Raw genomic sequence first — 15,691 nt, 5'->3', positions numbered from 1 at the left:
AAGCGCTAACCGGGGCAGGGTTATATTGCCCGTGCCACAGCCCACTTCCCTCTCTGCCTCTTCTTGTACGCTACGCCTGCAATCTTCACACACCCATCCTCCACCGGCTGCTCGACATCCAACTCCATCCAACAACCAACGCCGACACACGACCTCCGCCCTTTGCTCTCGCTAACCAACCCCTCTCTACACAACACACACACGCCATGGCTCTCAAGCGCATCAACAAGGAACTCACTGACCTCGGTCGGTACGTCGCTCCAAGCCCTGCCCCCCAAATCCGCCCGTCAACCGCCGCTCGCATGACGACTTTGCGCGTGCGGGGCTTTCCGTGCCCGACGATGAAGACGGCGTTGACCAAAAGACCCCACCAACTCCATACTGACGATTCTTTGCAGTGACCCTCCCTCGTCTTGCTCTGCCGGTCCCATCGGCGATGACCTGGTACGTTTCCGTCGCCTGCCTCGCCGTCCGCACCCTCAACACCATCGGCGGCCATAACAGGCTTGAAACAAAGTGCACCCTCTCCGGCTTCACCTGCTAACACTTGTCCGATGATAGTTCCACTGGCAAGCCACCATCATGGGTCCTGTAAGTCGCCTTCACCACAACTCGGGTCGGCAAGGCCAAGGGGCCAGGGCTCAAACGCCCAAGTTGCCGCCTCGACGTTCGCTCTCTGCGACACCAGGCTGACATTCATACTCAGGGCGACTCACCTTACACGGGCGGCGTCTTCTTCCTTGCCATCCACTTCCCCACCGACTACCCCTTCAAGCCGCCCAAGGTCAACTTCACCACCCGCATCTACCACCCCAACATCAACTCCAACGGCAGCATCTGCTTGGACATCCTGAGGGATCAGTGGAGCCCTGCCCTCACCATCTCCAAGGGTACGCTAGGATCGAGTCGACCTGCTCTGGGATTTTGCTGACGCTCTCCAGTCCTCCTCTCCATCTGCTCCATGCTGACCGACCCGAACCCCGACGACCCGCTCGTTCCGGAAATCGCACACGTCTACAAGACCGACCGCGCTCGCTACGAGGCCACGGCCCGGGAGTGGACCAGAAAGTACGCCATTTAGGTGATTTGAGCATGGCTTAGGGTGTCCTTGGTTTCATTTCACGGCTTGCTTGCTTGGGAGGTCAGGTTGGCATGGACAAGAAGTCGGGTTCTCCATGATGAACGTTCGGTACAAAGGAGTGCCTAAAATCACTTCTCTCCTCTTCCCCTTTTGGGCGGGTCGAGTATTTTATTACGATGCATATCCGGCCTTTGACGAACGGGAGTATTCGGGTTTCGGGCTCTTCCAGTTTGCATGCGAGATTCAAATCACAAAGATTGCTGGGCTTGTCCTCTTGAGCTTTTTTTCCTTGCACACATGTTTTCCTTGTTGATCTCCTTTTGACCTTATAGACTTGTGCTTTATTTTCAGCCTCTTCGTCGCCTCGTCGCCCAACCGTATGCCAACTCTTGACGCGCGACTTTCATCCCATATCATCTGGAACGATCAACAAACATCACTATCATCTCGGACGCGAGGCCTCCTGATGCACACCGACCCATCCGTTGTAAGCGCGACCAGCCATCCAGGATTGATAAGCAGACGCCCCAAGCCAGCAGCCGAGCCAATGATACTCGTCATCCCAACCCCATGGCACGATGGCCTTTGTACGTAGGTACGCGTGGCTACGAGTGAAGTCACAACACGTTCTTGTTGCAATGCGTTTTTCGAAAAACTTGCGGGAAGTCGGAGCGGCTGACGGGAGACTGAGCAGCCGCAGCCCCTTCTGATTGGTGATGCCCAGGGCTGAGGCTAAAATTTTAAAAAGGGGGAAGGTGATCGCCGATGCTGGTTCCCCTGCTCTTCTGTCGTTTCACGGGTGGACTGCATGCTCTAGGTAGGTACCTTGTGATAGAGTTGCACGATGGGACAGTATGGGACACGATTGAGTGAGAGGTTATGTGAATGAGCGGCGGTGTGTTTGTTCTGATCTGAATGGTGAAGGTGAATATTTAGAGCGTGTCGGGATGCAGGTGCAGTTGTCACATCGAGTGCAATGGAATGGATACTTTTTGTTTTTCCAAAAGCGGGTTTTGATGGTTACTACTGCAATGTCTCCTGCCCAATGTGGTTGGTGCCTTCAACCGACACTGATATCCAACATCTGCCCCAGCCGATTCAACACTCACGGGCTTAGCCAATCCAACTAGGCCTCGACATCCTTCATGAGTTCATCAGCATCACCGCCCTCGTCAAACTCATCGGCTGCCCCATTGCCATTGTACGGAGCCTCCCCCATGACCACTTCGCCATCCTTCTCCCTGTCCGGCCGGCCCTGCAGCATGCGAATCTCTTCCTCCTGCATCTGCTGCTGATGGCGCCGCAAGTCCTCGGGGCGCCAGACGGAGATGCCGTCCTGGAGCTGGGGCCCGTAGGAGCGGCTCATGTCGCGGAGGAACTTGCGGGCCATGGCGGCGGCCTGGTCGACGCTCATGTTGGTGTCGCCCTCGGTCAGGTACTGGTTGATCCACTTGGGCAGCTGGTTGCGCTTGCGCTGGAAGCGCCGGTCCGCCAGCACCATGATGCCGTAGTCGTCCTTGCCGCGCAGCACCCGCCCCAGGCACTGCGCCGCGTGCCGCATCGCGTCGAAGGACAGAAAGTCGTTTTCCTTGATGCGGTACGTCTCGCGGAGGAACTCGAGCCGCGCTTTGAGGATCCGCGACTCGGTGTACTGGAACGGCACTCCGATGCAGAGCACGGTGCGGCCGTAGTGGTGGTCAAAGTCGATGCCTTCCGACACCTTGCCGCGCGCCACGCACAGCAGCACGGCGCCGCGCCCGTTGTTGCACGCCGTTCGGTACGTCTCGAGCGCCAGGCTGGTCTCTTGGGCGTCGGGCGTCTCGACCAGGATGAGCTTGTACTTCCAGACCTCGTCGAGGATGTGCATGCCCTGCCACTGGCTGATGGTCGACTCCATGTACAGGTACGACGGGAAGAAGACGACGATGCCGTCAGGCGTCAGCTTGCAAAACTCGCGCAGCAGCACCCCGTAGTTGCGGACCACGTTGGGGTCGTTGCGCACCTGGAATCCAGAGCTGATGGGTGCTTGGTCGCTGCCGCGCGTGACAATCATGGGGAGGAAGGACTTGCGCGCCAGCGTCATTGTGTACGACTCCTGGACTACCGTCTGGAAGTTGAGCATCTTGGGATACATGTCCAGCGGCGAAATCGTTCCCGACGTGATGATGACGGAGCTGAAGCGCTCAAAGACTGGTTTGATTGCAATTGACGCGTCCAAGCAGGTGAAGTGGAAGATGGGGTTCGGAACAGTGGCGCCTTCGGCTTCGTATGGCTCGAGAATGAGGAGGAATCCCGTGTCGTAGGTTGCAACCAGAGTTGCAAAAGTGGCGACTTCTTGTAGCGGCTGATAGTCCTCGATGTTGGTCAGCTCGAGTGTTCTGACAAGAGATGTCAATCTTTCTGCGCAGAATCTGAGCGGCTTCTTTTCGATAAAGGTCAGTTCCTTCAAGTGCATGAGAAATGACGGCGGCGTCTCCGCCACCACGTGCAACACCTTCATGCGCGTCTTGAGGTACTCGATGAAGCGTTTTAAAAAGGACACAAAGTGTTCGGCCCGCCTTATGTTGCCAGGCACTGCCTCTTTCAGCAAGTCGTCTGGTAACACCGGATTTGACATGAAGGCCTCTTCGTCACGCGCCTGGTCGGCCTCTCGCAGCCCGTCGACAAGTTTGGCATATTCATTCTGAAGCTTTTCAGCATCTGTCGACTTCATCTCAGTAATCTTGCGCTCGAGATTGTTTGCGCCCCGGGTGGCTTTCCGTAATGAGTCCTCGGTAAGGTCTATGCTTAGGGATTCAATGCAGACGTTGTCAATGTTGTGGGCTTCGTCAAAGACGACGATGCAGTCTTTGGAGAGCTCTCTCGACACGCGCTCTGCTATCTTTGGGTCGAGCAAATAATGGTACGAGTATATGATGACGTTGCAGAAGGACATCATTCTCCTGGCCGTAAAATAGGGGCATTGCTTGTGCTCCTCGCCATACTTCAATAGGTCATCGAGCGTAAAGACTCCCGGAGGAATCAAGTTGTGTGGTTCTAGCAAGTCCAGGTTCTCGTGGTAGACGCAGAGATCGACATCTTCTCCTCGCTCCTTCTTCTCCTTTACGAAGCCAGCCGTCAAGGTTCGACATCTCGCGTCGACTACGGAGCCGTTCTTCTCGCGCTTCACCGACGGATGCAGGCAAAGGTTCTTGCGGCTGGTGAGACCAAGGCCGCGAAAGTCCTCTTCGTAACCAAGCTCCTTCGTGCGGTACTTCATCAGAGCCTTGAGCTCAGCCAGAGCCTTTTCAATCTCGGACATGGTACGCGAGCAGTAAATGAGCTTGCGCTTTTCTGGCTGGTGCTGCTGGTAGGCAATGATGAGTGAAAGCAGGGAAATGGTCTTGCCCGTGCCCGAAGGCATCTCCAGAATGCAGTTGCCGCCAGCATCGAGAGTGCGCTTCAGATCGCACATGTACTTGTACTGCTCTGGGTAAATGCGCGGGTACGGGAATAGCACCGGCAGATCGCTGTCAAGGGTGAGCTGGCGTCGAGAGGGTAGCTTGGGTTTCGGCAGACTTACTCAATGTTGAACTTCATGGTGGCGACTGTTGAAGATGTTTGGAGAATGGAGTGGGAGGAGAGGACGTGGTGAGCGCCCAGGGCAAGCGCATCACATAATGTCGTTGATGGTGGATGATTATATCGGGAGCTTTTGAATGGAACGTCGATGAGCCGTCGATCGACAGGCCTTGGCGCGCAGGGTCCACCCGCTGCTGCAGCCTTCTGGTTTGCGCTGCGTCATCGGCTTCTGAACTTGCACCTCCGCGACACGATCTCAACACCACGAAACGACCCAATTCTGCTCCATCCCCCGCAATCCTCTCGGCACCTTCGACATGAGCAAGCGGCAGGTCAAGTCCCACGCGAGCAGCAGTCGTGCTGCAGCCAGCGCGTTTGGGGGTGGATTTGGCTCCTTCTCTTCCTTTGGATCCTCCGCTTCCCAGCTGTCCTACGTGTCCGAGCCGCCAGACCTCTCGTCCATCTCAGATGCCAACACCGTCGTCTTATTCAAGAACTTGTCCAAGAAGGACAGCACAACCAAGGCAAAGGCGCTGGAAGACTTGCAGACTCACATCACTTCACCCAGCGGAGTGGAAGACGCCGTTTTGGAGGCATGGGTGCGTTTCTCCGCTGCTGTCTGTACGTACGATAGAGTAGTAATTGAGTTTTGCAATCGCGCAGGTCCAATTGTACCCTCGCACGTCGATAGACAGCGCTCGAAGAGTCCGCCAGCTTGCACATACAGTCCAAGGCCAGATTGCGTCGGCATGTGGAAAGAGAATTGCCAAATTCATGCCCAAAATTGTGGGCGCATGGCTCGCTGGATTATATGATAATGACAAGTCTGTTGCATTGGCTGCGCAAGCTTCCTTCAAGGCTGTGTTTTCCACGCCGGAAAAGATGCACAACGTGCGAAAGGCGTTCCAACAGAACATACTAGAATACTGCCGGACGGTAATAGACAAGGAGTCGGTCAATTCGCTCAGCGATGAGCGCAACACCAGCAAGGATGATGCCGAAGCCAAGTATAACCGCGTCATAGCATCGAGCCTAGCGGTCATTGCCAGCCTGCTGTCCGAGCTCTCTCCAGACGAATTGGCAAAGGAGCGTGAAAGCTACGAAGAAGCTATCCAAGATGGCAGGCTTTGGGACTTTTCATCCTACAATGATCCAGCCGTCAGGAGAGCTGTGCATAGGTTGCTCCGTACCTGCATTTCCAAGCAGCAAGGTGAGTCGTATCTAGGAGTCTCCACATCTACTTGCTGACACAAGTTGAGACGTCTTGTCTGCAAACCTATCCACCATATCGCAGTCGTATTTGGGCAAGGCCCTCAACTCTGACCAGACAGGGTCGTCTTGGGGCCTGACAGAGACCCTGGTCGTGCTAACGGCTAGGTTCCCGACAACATGGACTGAGGAGTACACCTCAAAGAAGTCTCCAGTAACTCGCAGATTAAGGCAATTCCTGAAGCGTGGCTCTCAAGGAGGCCCGAAAGAGTATTGGGAGAATGTGGCAAAGATTCTGGACAGTCTACCGCAGGAAGTGCTGCCATCCAACTCGTCTGAAGCAGTCGAATTGCTTGGCGCTCTTCACGCGGGCATCGTAAACAAAGATGAGCCACGCGCCAATCTTGCAGCTGCATACAGCTGTTACTTCAAGATTGTTGCTCTTACATCGGCTCGGTTGTCGACTGAAGAGCAAGAGAAACTACTTGCAGAAATGGTTCTGCCTCTTGTTCTCCACTACATCAAACCAAACCAGGACACTGCAGTGTGGGCTGTACCAGCACCACAGGCTCCAGGGCTTGTCGGTCGAGCTCTGGCCATCCCCAATATGCCTACCGTCATTCTCGAACCATGGAAACAGACCACCAAAGATCTGATAGAGGACATGAAGACATCCTTGCCAGCCCAGTCCAAGGATTTTGAAAAATCTCAGAACGAGGTGATGGGTGCCGGTCAAAGATGGGCTCTCGTTACCGGCAAGATTGTGGATTACGACTTGCCACCTTCTGTTCGCAGTGCCATCAAGGAATCTACTCGCCAACTCTTGAAGGAGGCCCTTGATCTGTTGAGCTCCAGGAATGGAAAGCCGTACTGCGCTGCCGGTATTGTAGCAGCGATGCTTCAGACCTTTAAGCTATTTCTGGCCGACGATGTCGAATTCGAGGAAGCACTCCTGGCGTTTGTCAAGAATGGCATTCCCTCGCTTTTCCTTTCGCCCTCGTCGTCACACCTTGCGACCATTCTCTACTCGTTTAGCGAAAGGCCTGAATTTGGGCAGGCGTGGAACGCCACACTAGAAGCCTGTATCAATGCTTCCCAGCCAGATGTCAAGCTTGAAGCCATAACGTCATTACTATCCTCTCAAGCAGCAGAACAGAGCAAGCTGGCAGTCGCCAATCCCGACCTCCAGGCCTTTATCCTGGAAAACTTCCGCTCGGCAGGCGAGGGTTCAACAAATTGGGATTTTGTCAATCGAATCTTGCAGCACTCGACTTCTGCGCTCTCAGATGAGACCGTCGACACTGTGCTAGCCGACCTGACTCAATCTCTGTCCGTTTCGAACAAGGCAACATATGCTCTACAGGGATTGTCCAACATTGTCCAATACAACCCAGATCTCGTCAAGAGATATGTTCCCACAGCACAAGGCTCCGAACTTTTACAGAAGCTAGTTTCCATCACCGAGAATCCAAATGACGAGGTCGCCGAACAAGCAACCATTCTGGAGAAACGCCTGAAGGAAACATTGTCCGACGAGCAGAGCAGAGGAGCGCTTAAGAACTCCATTGCAGACGTCATCGCCAGAGGCCTCGTCGATGCCTCGGCCAACTCTGTATCCCCAACCACGCTCGTCGATCTTGGAAAGGATTTGATTCAGGGATCCGATCTGAAAAATTTAGATCTCGTTGAAGGCTTGCTCCCGTCATTTTCGGCTTGGAAAACTGCTCTGGAGCCTTTCCTTTCCATTCCCCCTCATCCTACCTTTGCCATTACAAACCAGCTGGGCGGAGTCGTTTACCTGGTCGGGAAACAGCACGTGTCTCCACCAAAGGTTGCGCGAGATGCCGCCGGCTTCTCTCCTGCTCTGCGCATGGCAGCCTACACGGTCAAGCTCTTCAACGAGACATCTGTGTTCGATGTGCTACCGGCCGAGCGTCGTGCCCAGATTTACGAGCAGCTTTTGCTCACCATCTTGCTGGCTAACGACAATCTTAGCCGAGCAACATCAAACAACATTTGGAGCCGCTACAACCCGCAAACCGAAAACGATGCTCTGGAAATAATCTCAGATGCCCAGAGGCTCATGACAAGCTGGCTTGAGAAGTCATCTCGAGACGAAGCTTCGGCTTACTACTTTGTGCATTCGACACTGGAGTTCTTCCGTAAATCTTCAGAAGAAGTGTCGCCTCGAGGCTTCTACAACGCTGTAGCATACAGCGATGTGACGGCCGAGATCATATCACTGCAGGGCTGGCAGGGCAAGAAGGCTCCGCAGATGGAGTTGAGCTTGAATGCCGTCAAGAAGACCGACGAGACTCTCCTGGTCGCCGCGTTCCTTGTTGGCAATAGCGCTCCTTTGGCTGCCTCGGGCTCTGCCTCGCGACTTTGCAATGAGCTCGTGGCACAGTTGACGGGTCACGACATTGCCGAAAATTCACAAGAGGGTCTTCGACTGCTCGCTATTCTGAACCTCATCATCCACAACCAGGAGGGTGTCGTCGAAATGATTGCAAAGCAAAGATTGATTTTCTTTGTCAAGCACGTCATTGAATGGCTGGACCCCGAGTCTACCCTTGGTCTTCCACTGCGGGCAGAAGCTTATCGCGCTCTCGTCGTTCTGCTTCCTCAGATGAGTGATATCTATGGAGACCACTGGGAGCAGGTTCTGCAGTCTCTCACGTCATTTTGGGGATCGGCCGAGTCTTTCAAGGAGACGCAGCTCGGATTTGAGGAGTATGAGTTTCGTTTCTCCGTGATTGCAGCCCAGAGGCTAACAGTGTTCAGAGCATTGCCTGCCATTCACGCTTCTCTGAAGCTCTACGCCACGCTCAGATCTCTCAAGTCTGACGAGGATCCCAACGACGACCTTGTCGACGCCTGGAAAGCGCAAGAGCACGCGGCGGCAAACGGTCTCGTCAACCTTCTCAAGCAATCTGAAGGTCAGTTGAGCAATGAACCTGGGATTGTGCTGTTGATGCTGACTCTTCCAGGCCTGGACGACTATCACCATCAGCCGTTCAAGATTGTGAATGAGCTTCTCTCCCGGCAAATCAACCAGCTTCCACTCACACAGGTCGACAACCCGACAGAGGCAAGTTTCCATCCCAAAGTATCTATGCAACCTTACTGACCCGAGCGCTAGCTATACCCTCTTCTGCTGACCGAGTCGGGTTCTGTGCAACAAGCAGCGTTTGACCTCCTCCACAAAGCCATTCCTGCCGCCCAGGAGCAAATCTCCATCGACGCGGCGCTTGACAAGAAGGCTGCAAGATTGCCGGACGAGTTGCTCTCGTTGATCCTCGAGGCACCTCCCAAGGAAGCCATTGCGTCGTGGGACTTTCAGCGAGCGATGCCCCTGAGCCTGCGGGGCTACCTCTTCAGCTGGCTCCTCATCTTCGACCACTTCACCAACTCGGTAAGTCCATGTCCCGTGTCAACTCAGAAGAGCCACTGACACAGCCCACAGTCGTACAAAGTCAAGACCGACTACATCGAGCACCTCCAGAGCGAAGGCCACGTGCCCGCGCTCCTCGACTTCCTCGTCGAGTTCCTCGGTCACAGCAAAGGCAAGCCGGCCGACATTTCAAAGGTTGACGTGACGACGTACGACGCGGCCACAGCCGCAGCCGACACGCCGCTGGCCGACGCGCGCCACCTCGCCTCGCACCTGTACTTCCTCGTCTTCAACCACCTGCCGTCGCTGGCCAAGAGCTGGTGGATCGACTGCAAGTCGCGGCAGACGGTGCTAGCCGTCGAGTCATGGACGGAGCGCTTCATCTCGCCGCACATCATCGGCGGGGCGCTGGCGGCAGTCAGCGCGTGGGCGACGACGGACAACGCGAGCGACGGCGACGCGGCGCTGACGGTCAAGGTCAACGGGCGGGCCAAGGAGGTGGTGGCGGGGTACGAGGTGGACGAGCAATTCATGACCATGGCGATGCGGCTGCCGGCGACGTACCCGCTGGCATCAGTGACGGTCGAGGGCATCAACCGGGTGGCCGTGTCGGAGCACAAGTGGCAGAGCTGGCTGCGCGCGGCGCAGGGCGTCGTGGTGTTTAGCAACGGCAACCTGGTCGACGGCCTCGTCGCGTGGCGCCGCAACGTCGTCGGCGCCCTCCGCGGCCAGTCCGAGTGCGCCATCTGCTACTCCATCATCAGCGCCGACAAGCAGCTGCCCAGCAAGCGCTGCTTGACCTGCAAGAACCTCTTCCATTCCAGCTGCTTGTTCAAGTGGTTCAAGAGCAGCAATGGCAGCAGCTGTCCCTTGTGCAGGAACCCCTTCAACTATGGTTAGTCGGCAGAATGGCCCGGTGGTTGGTGGTATTCTTTCTTCTTGTTGCGAAAAAAGCGAAGATGGAGGATAGAAGTGGGTGGCTTTGGAAATGTGGGCGCCGGAGTATGGAAGGGGAAAGCTTCATTTTTTTCTCTCGACTGATCGCTGAATAAAGAGCAATCCAAAATGGAAAAACACAATGTCAACAATTCTTGCCCGTGTGAGTGTTCCGCACACGAGGAACTCAAGTTCCCTCCAAAAAGCCAATTTACCCCTGAAACCGATGGAAGGAGGTATCTCCGCGATCCTCTTGACCAACGCCAAACGCCGCGCACGATGCAAAGCTAGCCGACATACCCAGACGCCCATGAGCTGTACTACTCCAACTTGTCCAGATGCTCCAGCCGCGTCAAGACGACCTGCTTGCTCGTCTCTTCAATCTCGCCGGCCAGGAAGACTTCGTCTAGAATGGCGTAGACCTGCGCCTGTACGTCAGCTTGAACTCGCGTAGCCCCTGGACCTCTATTCCTCCTCTCCTCCTTCTCTGCTCGTTGCATCCTCATCACTTTCCCCCTTTTTGCCCACAAACACCTCATTCCATCATCCACCGCGCCCTGGCTGCCAACAAGACGACGACGCACCTTGTAAAAGTTGAAGACCAAGTCGAGCTCGCAGACGTTGCCGAAAAAGGCGTCGAGCACCTCGACGAAAAAGTGAATGGCCTCGAGGTAGGCCAGCTCGTTGTCGTTGATGTCGACGCAGGCGCAGAAGAAGAGGCCCGCGTACCGGCGGTAGACGATCTTGGACGTGTTGCGGAACTCGACAAAGTTGGACTGGTGCTTTTGGTCGCGCGGCGCGATCAGGCGGTGGACCTGCAGGGAGGAGACGGAGGAGCGGTTGGTTAGATGGTTGGATCGTGAGTTGTGTGGTGGTGGTTGTGGTGGTGGGCGGAGGGTCGCATGGACGGGGGTCGGCTGCGTCGACGACGTACTTCGCCTTTGAGTTTGACTTTCTCTTCGTCCTACGCATCAGAGTCGGGTTAGCTTGACTGCTTGGTGATCTCTCAGCCCTCGGTGCGCAAAGAGCTCACGTACACTATACGGCGCATACCACTTGGCAAGGCGAGTCTTGCCCCTGCGAAAGTGCGCATGGCGTCAATCGATCATTTCAAGGCTGCGCAAGGGGGATGGAAACATCATACTGCCGATTCTGGATCAGGATGAAGGAAAGGACCATCGTGAATGCTGACTGAGGTTTGCAGCGGTCCTGGAAAGCAGCGCGGTTGTGCGAGTGGTTGTGGTGACGGTTGAGAGATGCAGTGAGATCGACGCAGCTAACTGCCCAGCGGGGCTCCGGGGCCTAGCGGAGATGGGGCGGCGTGGGCGGACAGGCACAGGGCTCCTCCTCTCGCTGCGGCGGAGGTTTGGTTGGCCGGCCGTAGTGAGAGCGCCCTGTCACACGTTTACATGGTGGTTTGGCCGGGAACTTGCGTCAGGCCGCTACAAAAGGTTGAATTGATAGGATTGAATTCCCGGCCGATCCAACATTCGACTTTTCTTACCGTGTCCTACGTTTGAAGTTGTGTCTCACTTCGCTGATTGGCTGACTCAGGGTCACCAGCTGGGACGTCAACCCCAATCAGGCAACAATGGAGTTTGGTTTGAGCAAGAGCCATTGGGTGTGTACACAGCTATGTAATCGAACAAAGTCATGTACAGTCATATTCAAATAGTGAAACCAGACAAAAGACAATTCTTGCACACTCGGGCCTTGTCAGCCAAGCGAGAGCATAACAAGGGCACAGCATTTTAGACCAAGTCAAGGACCTGAAGAGATGGCAATGATTGGCGCAGGCCTCGAAGCTCATGCTTTGAAGAGCATTTCTTTACGGATACTCCGTACACATGTCCAGGATGCTGCGTGGAATGCTCCACTTCGCTTCGGACCGTCGACAGTCGTAGGACGTCGGTCAAGCATGCGGTTACTTGCATGAACAGTGAGTGTACAGTACGGAGCGTGGATCAAAATGCAGAGATGCGGAGACTGGATGGAAAGCTGACAGGAATGACCCATGTGTGCCCTTTGTGCCGTCGGTAGGTACATAATAGTCATCTAACAAAGACGGTCGAGTCCGAGGACGAGACAAGGAGTGGGCCAAGCGTGTCACCGAGATCCCGGCCCACGTTGCCCTGGCCGTGGGGCGTGCGTGCCATGGGCGGGCTGCTGTCTGGCTGGTCATGTACGGGGAGAATTGTAGAGCTGTTGTATTGCTCCATTGCAAGCCTACACATGTCCATGATGGAGAATTGGTGGATGGTGGTGGAAGATGCTGAAGGCTGAAGGCAGACGCGGTCCTTCTCGGGGCGAGAGGGTTTATAGTTAGCGCAAAGGCAACGAAGATCTCATCTCTACCGTTCCCAAGGCTTGACACCACCCGGACGCAGCCCTCGCAGCGCCGGCATGAATCAGCAGATGGACTCTTTTAATCCGCCGCCCTTTTTCAACCAGCCCGGCCTTCAGCTAGGAAGCACCGCCTCACCCCAGTCCACCCCCGCACTCGGCCAGCCACAGCAGCAAGCTCACTTCCAGTTCCATGGCGCCGCCGCCCTCTCGACCATGCCGGGAGGCGCCTCCATGATGCAGCAGTCGCCGCGAGGTGAGTTGAGTGGAACCTTTTCACCTAACCCCGACTCCCGTCTGCCCTGTCTCACCTCACTACTGCAGTCCACTCGCTCACTGCCCAACAGTCTCCCAGTCCTTCCAGACCCCCTTTGCCCATCTCAGCAGGACCACCATCTCGCCGCCCCGTCACGTCTCGCCGTATGCTGCCGCTACTGCTACCCACCCCGAACACTCGCAGTCAATGGCAGCTCCGGTGAGCCTGCCTTCCCACGGCGCCCCCGCCCAGCAAAAGGTTCAGACGCCCACCAAACCCGCCCAACATCCGCCCTCGTCTCCCGGCACCCAGGCCCGCGACCACGAGCGCATTTCCATGCTGCTCGAAATCAACAAGGAGCTGCTTCTCGAGGTCGTCAAGGTCAAAGAGCAAGGATCAAAGGCGGCCGACGGTCTGAAGGACCCTGAGACCAAAATTTACATGAGCGAGTGAGTAGCCGCAAAGTCTGGTTCCTTCTCTGTCGTACCAAGAAAAAAAAGACTCCCCTCCGTCCGGCGCGCGCTAACAGGTACAACCGCACAGCGTCATGCGGCGCCTCCAAGCCAACCTATCCTACCTCGCGACGACGTACGAGCGCAAGGCGAATCCCTTCCCCGGCCCCGCCATCATGAGCACGCCCTCGTCGCCGCCCTTTCCCGCCGGTCTGGCAGACATGTACACGAGACTGCAGACTCTGTTTCCGGGCTGGACCGGCGCGCCGCTGAACCCTGCCATGGGCGGCGCCGCGGCCGCGCAGGGCGCCCAAGGACAAGGACCCGCCGCTGCGCAACAGCAACAGCAGCAGCATCAAATGCAAATGGCGCGCCAGCAACAGCTGCAAGCGCTGCAGCAGCAGCACCAACAAATGGCACAGGGCTCGCCCGGCGGCGGAGGCCAACCGCAAGGATCCCTGGGTTGAACCAGCAACGGGTGAATTTGCTCAAAATATACCCATTCAAAAGGCCCTTGTTCGGCTGCTGTACACAACAACACTCTACTCTGATCTTTGCTCCATGCTGCTGCGCGTCCAGGGGGAAGCCAAAGTTTGGACGCCACTGGCTGCTTCTTTTCATACTTCTCCCTGTCTCCCTTTTTTTGGCCTAGCATCCGCGATCAAGGGCGCCTTTCTTCCTTTTTGCTTATATACGGGACCTCGAGAGAGAAAAAAGTCGGCTGTGCGGGAGTTGATTGCTTGGAGGACGCTCTGCTCCTGCTCCTCCTCCTTCTGCGGTGACGATTAGCGATGGTGGAATTTGGCCGGCGGGTGACGGGCATGGCGCTAGGTGGTGCGGCTTTTTCATTTCTTTTCCTTTCGTATTCACCCCCTTTTTCTCCTTCATCCCGTCCTCTTGGATTTCCCTCTAGGGCGTGTATTTATATATCTCAACAGCAAAATGACGAGTTGGATGACGATGACGATGGTGGATTCGGCACGACTCTTCTTTAGTTCTCACCTGCGTTTTGCAAAGGAGAGAACGTTTTGAGCATGAGCACAAGCTGGATGTGGCCAGGAAAAATGCAAATGCTGTCAAGCTGGCTGTTGACGACGCACCGGACAACTGTACTTACCATGTCCGACAAATTTTCTTGGCACATGCGAGATGCTGTTATTGCGGATGGACGGACAACTCGTACACCTTCCAAGTGAAGCATTGCATATCAGAACATTTGCAAATTTTTACCTTGTACTTTTCTTGCTGTGGATTCCCTTCGCCTCAAGGCGCCATCTTCAGTGTCTTCTCCAAACCAACGGTGACGAAAACTGGGATTTTGGCCCAAATGTCACTTTTTGTATTTGATTTTCCTGAGACTCTGCCCCTACATACTTCTTCAAGCATACTCCATTCGGCTGGTATTCATTCGTGTGGCTTTCCCATATCCCAAATATCATCCACTCTCACTTTTTGCTGGTTTTTTGGAAGTTGCCGTGCGGTAGCAAATCATCGCTGATGCCGCTTCGAATTCTGGACGCAGTGACGAGGGCGACCCACGCAAACCCGCATTCCCCTTCCCTCTTCCCTCACCCCACCATCCCCTACACTCCGCTCAACTCTTACCCTCGGCGGGCCCCGCCGCCGCGGCACCGGCACCAGCCTTCCTGCGCTTCTTGAGCTGGGTCTTGCGCTTGGAGCGGTCGCGGGGCTTGAGGGCCGTCATGCCGGCCTTGCAGACGTCGGCGTAGCGGGCGTAGAAGGCGTCGAGGGCGTCGGGCTGCACCAGCGTGCTCAGCTTGACCTTGTCGCCGCGCCGCGGCTTCGACTTGCCGTCCGTCGCGCGCACGATGACCGGGAGCGGCGATGGTGGGTGCGTGTCCCACAGCGGGTCGCGCTGCACGGCGTCTTGGGTGGAGGTGGAAGAGGAGGAGGTGAGCGCGTCGTAGGTTACTGGGTTGGCGGGGGTCGGTTAGTTGGGCGGCTGCCAGAGACGTGTTCATGGTGGACGATGGGGAGAGGAGAGGAGACGAGGCAGTCGAGGCCACACGTACAGCGCTTCTGCGTCAGGTAGATGCTGCCGTGGTCCTTTGCGCGGCGCGAGTTGAAGAGGTCGGTGAGTTTGTCGAAGAACTGCGCGGACACACAAAAACGCCTCCCGTCAGCTTTGCCCTTTTAGTTTTTTCTCTAATCTGTTTGTCGTCGTACCTCATCGTTGCTGATGTGCGGATTTTGTGCCATGGCGGGAGGAGCGCAGCCAGTTGTGCTGGTAGCTAGCGCTGGAGCATGTTGAGACGGGGAGCAGCGCATTTCGGACTGACGTCGAGCGGCAACCCCGGGTGGTCGTGCGGGCGGTGAGCGGCCAACCTAACGCCGGCCGCCAGGGATCTTCTCGGTCCGTGCCGAACGCAGCGCGGTGCCGTTGTCGAGCAGAGGGACCGCCGCCTCTTCCAAATTTCTGTCTCTCTCCCACAACTCCA

At 56.0% G+C, this 15,691-nt stretch overlaps 6 protein-coding genes across 6 annotated transcripts; 3 read left to right on the top strand and 3 right to left on the bottom strand.

Annotated features, from left to right (window-relative positions):
- Positions 1-206: 206 nt before the first annotated feature.
- Positions 207-1,081, top strand: BKA78DRAFT_356730 (ubiquitin-conjugating enzyme/RWD-like protein; the record flags this gene model as incomplete). The annotated part of the gene is made up of 5 exons (XM_066892107.1): positions 207-250; positions 399-444; positions 562-591; positions 707-890; positions 942-1,081. The coding sequence occupies 5 exons, from the start codon at positions 207-209 to the stop codon at positions 1,079-1,081; spliced, it is 444 nt and encodes a 147-aa protein (XP_066739992.1).
- A 990-nt stretch (positions 1,082-2,071) lies between these two features.
- BKA78DRAFT_288936 (uncharacterized protein) lies at positions 2,072-4,759 on the bottom strand. The gene is made up of 2 exons (XM_066885755.1): positions 4,644-4,759; positions 2,072-4,590 (listed from the first exon to the last, which is right to left on the bottom strand). The coding sequence occupies exons 1-2, from the start codon at positions 4,658-4,660 to the stop codon at positions 2,208-2,210; spliced, it is 2,400 nt and encodes a 799-aa protein (XP_066739991.1). The 5' UTR covers positions 4,661-4,759; the 3' UTR covers positions 2,072-2,207.
- Positions 4,760-4,876: 117 nt separating this feature from the next.
- On the top strand, positions 4,877-10,322 carry BKA78DRAFT_288932 (RING zinc finger protein-like protein). The gene is made up of 7 exons (XM_066885754.1): positions 4,877-5,241; positions 5,306-5,852; positions 5,902-8,584; positions 8,636-8,790; positions 8,842-8,960; positions 8,994-9,266; positions 9,318-10,322. The coding sequence occupies exons 1-7, from the start codon at positions 4,960-4,962 to the stop codon at positions 10,143-10,145; spliced, it is 4,887 nt and encodes a 1,628-aa protein (XP_066739990.1). The 5' UTR covers positions 4,877-4,959; the 3' UTR covers positions 10,146-10,322.
- Positions 10,323-10,324: 2 nt separating this feature from the next.
- Positions 10,325-11,625, bottom strand: BKA78DRAFT_325683 (AP-2 complex subunit sigma). The gene is made up of 5 exons (XM_066889379.1): positions 11,326-11,625; positions 11,219-11,258; positions 11,116-11,145; positions 10,766-10,996; positions 10,325-10,603 (listed from the first exon to the last, which is right to left on the bottom strand). The coding sequence occupies exons 1-5, from the start codon at positions 11,358-11,360 to the stop codon at positions 10,502-10,504; spliced, it is 438 nt and encodes a 145-aa protein (XP_066739989.1). The 5' UTR covers positions 11,361-11,625; the 3' UTR covers positions 10,325-10,501.
- Positions 11,626-12,474: 849 nt separating this feature from the next.
- On the top strand, positions 12,475-13,961 carry BKA78DRAFT_45186 (uncharacterized protein). The gene is made up of 3 exons (XM_066893212.1): positions 12,475-12,780; positions 12,872-13,229; positions 13,324-13,961. The coding sequence occupies exons 1-3, from the start codon at positions 12,585-12,587 to the stop codon at positions 13,697-13,699; spliced, it is 930 nt and encodes a 309-aa protein (XP_066739988.1). The 5' UTR covers positions 12,475-12,584; the 3' UTR covers positions 13,700-13,961.
- Positions 13,962-14,826: 865 nt separating this feature from the next.
- On the bottom strand, positions 14,827-15,371 carry BKA78DRAFT_257182 (signal recognition particle 14kD protein-domain-containing protein; the record flags this gene model as incomplete). The annotated part of the gene is made up of 2 exons (XM_066885162.1): positions 14,827-15,164; positions 15,266-15,371. Coding segments are annotated over 2 exons (444 nt in total), but the record flags the coding sequence as incomplete, so codon positions are not given.
- Between the last annotated feature and the right edge of the window lie 320 nt (positions 15,372-15,691).

Source organism: Phyllosticta capitalensis (assembly GCF_038381095.1).
Source record: "Phyllosticta capitalensis strain CBS 128856 chromosome Unknown BKA78scaffold_11, whole genome shotgun sequence".
In the NCBI taxonomy this organism is placed as follows: domain Eukaryota; kingdom Fungi; phylum Ascomycota; class Dothideomycetes; order Botryosphaeriales; family Phyllostictaceae; genus Phyllosticta; species Phyllosticta capitalensis.
This window is presented reverse-complemented; position numbering and strand designations above follow the sequence as displayed.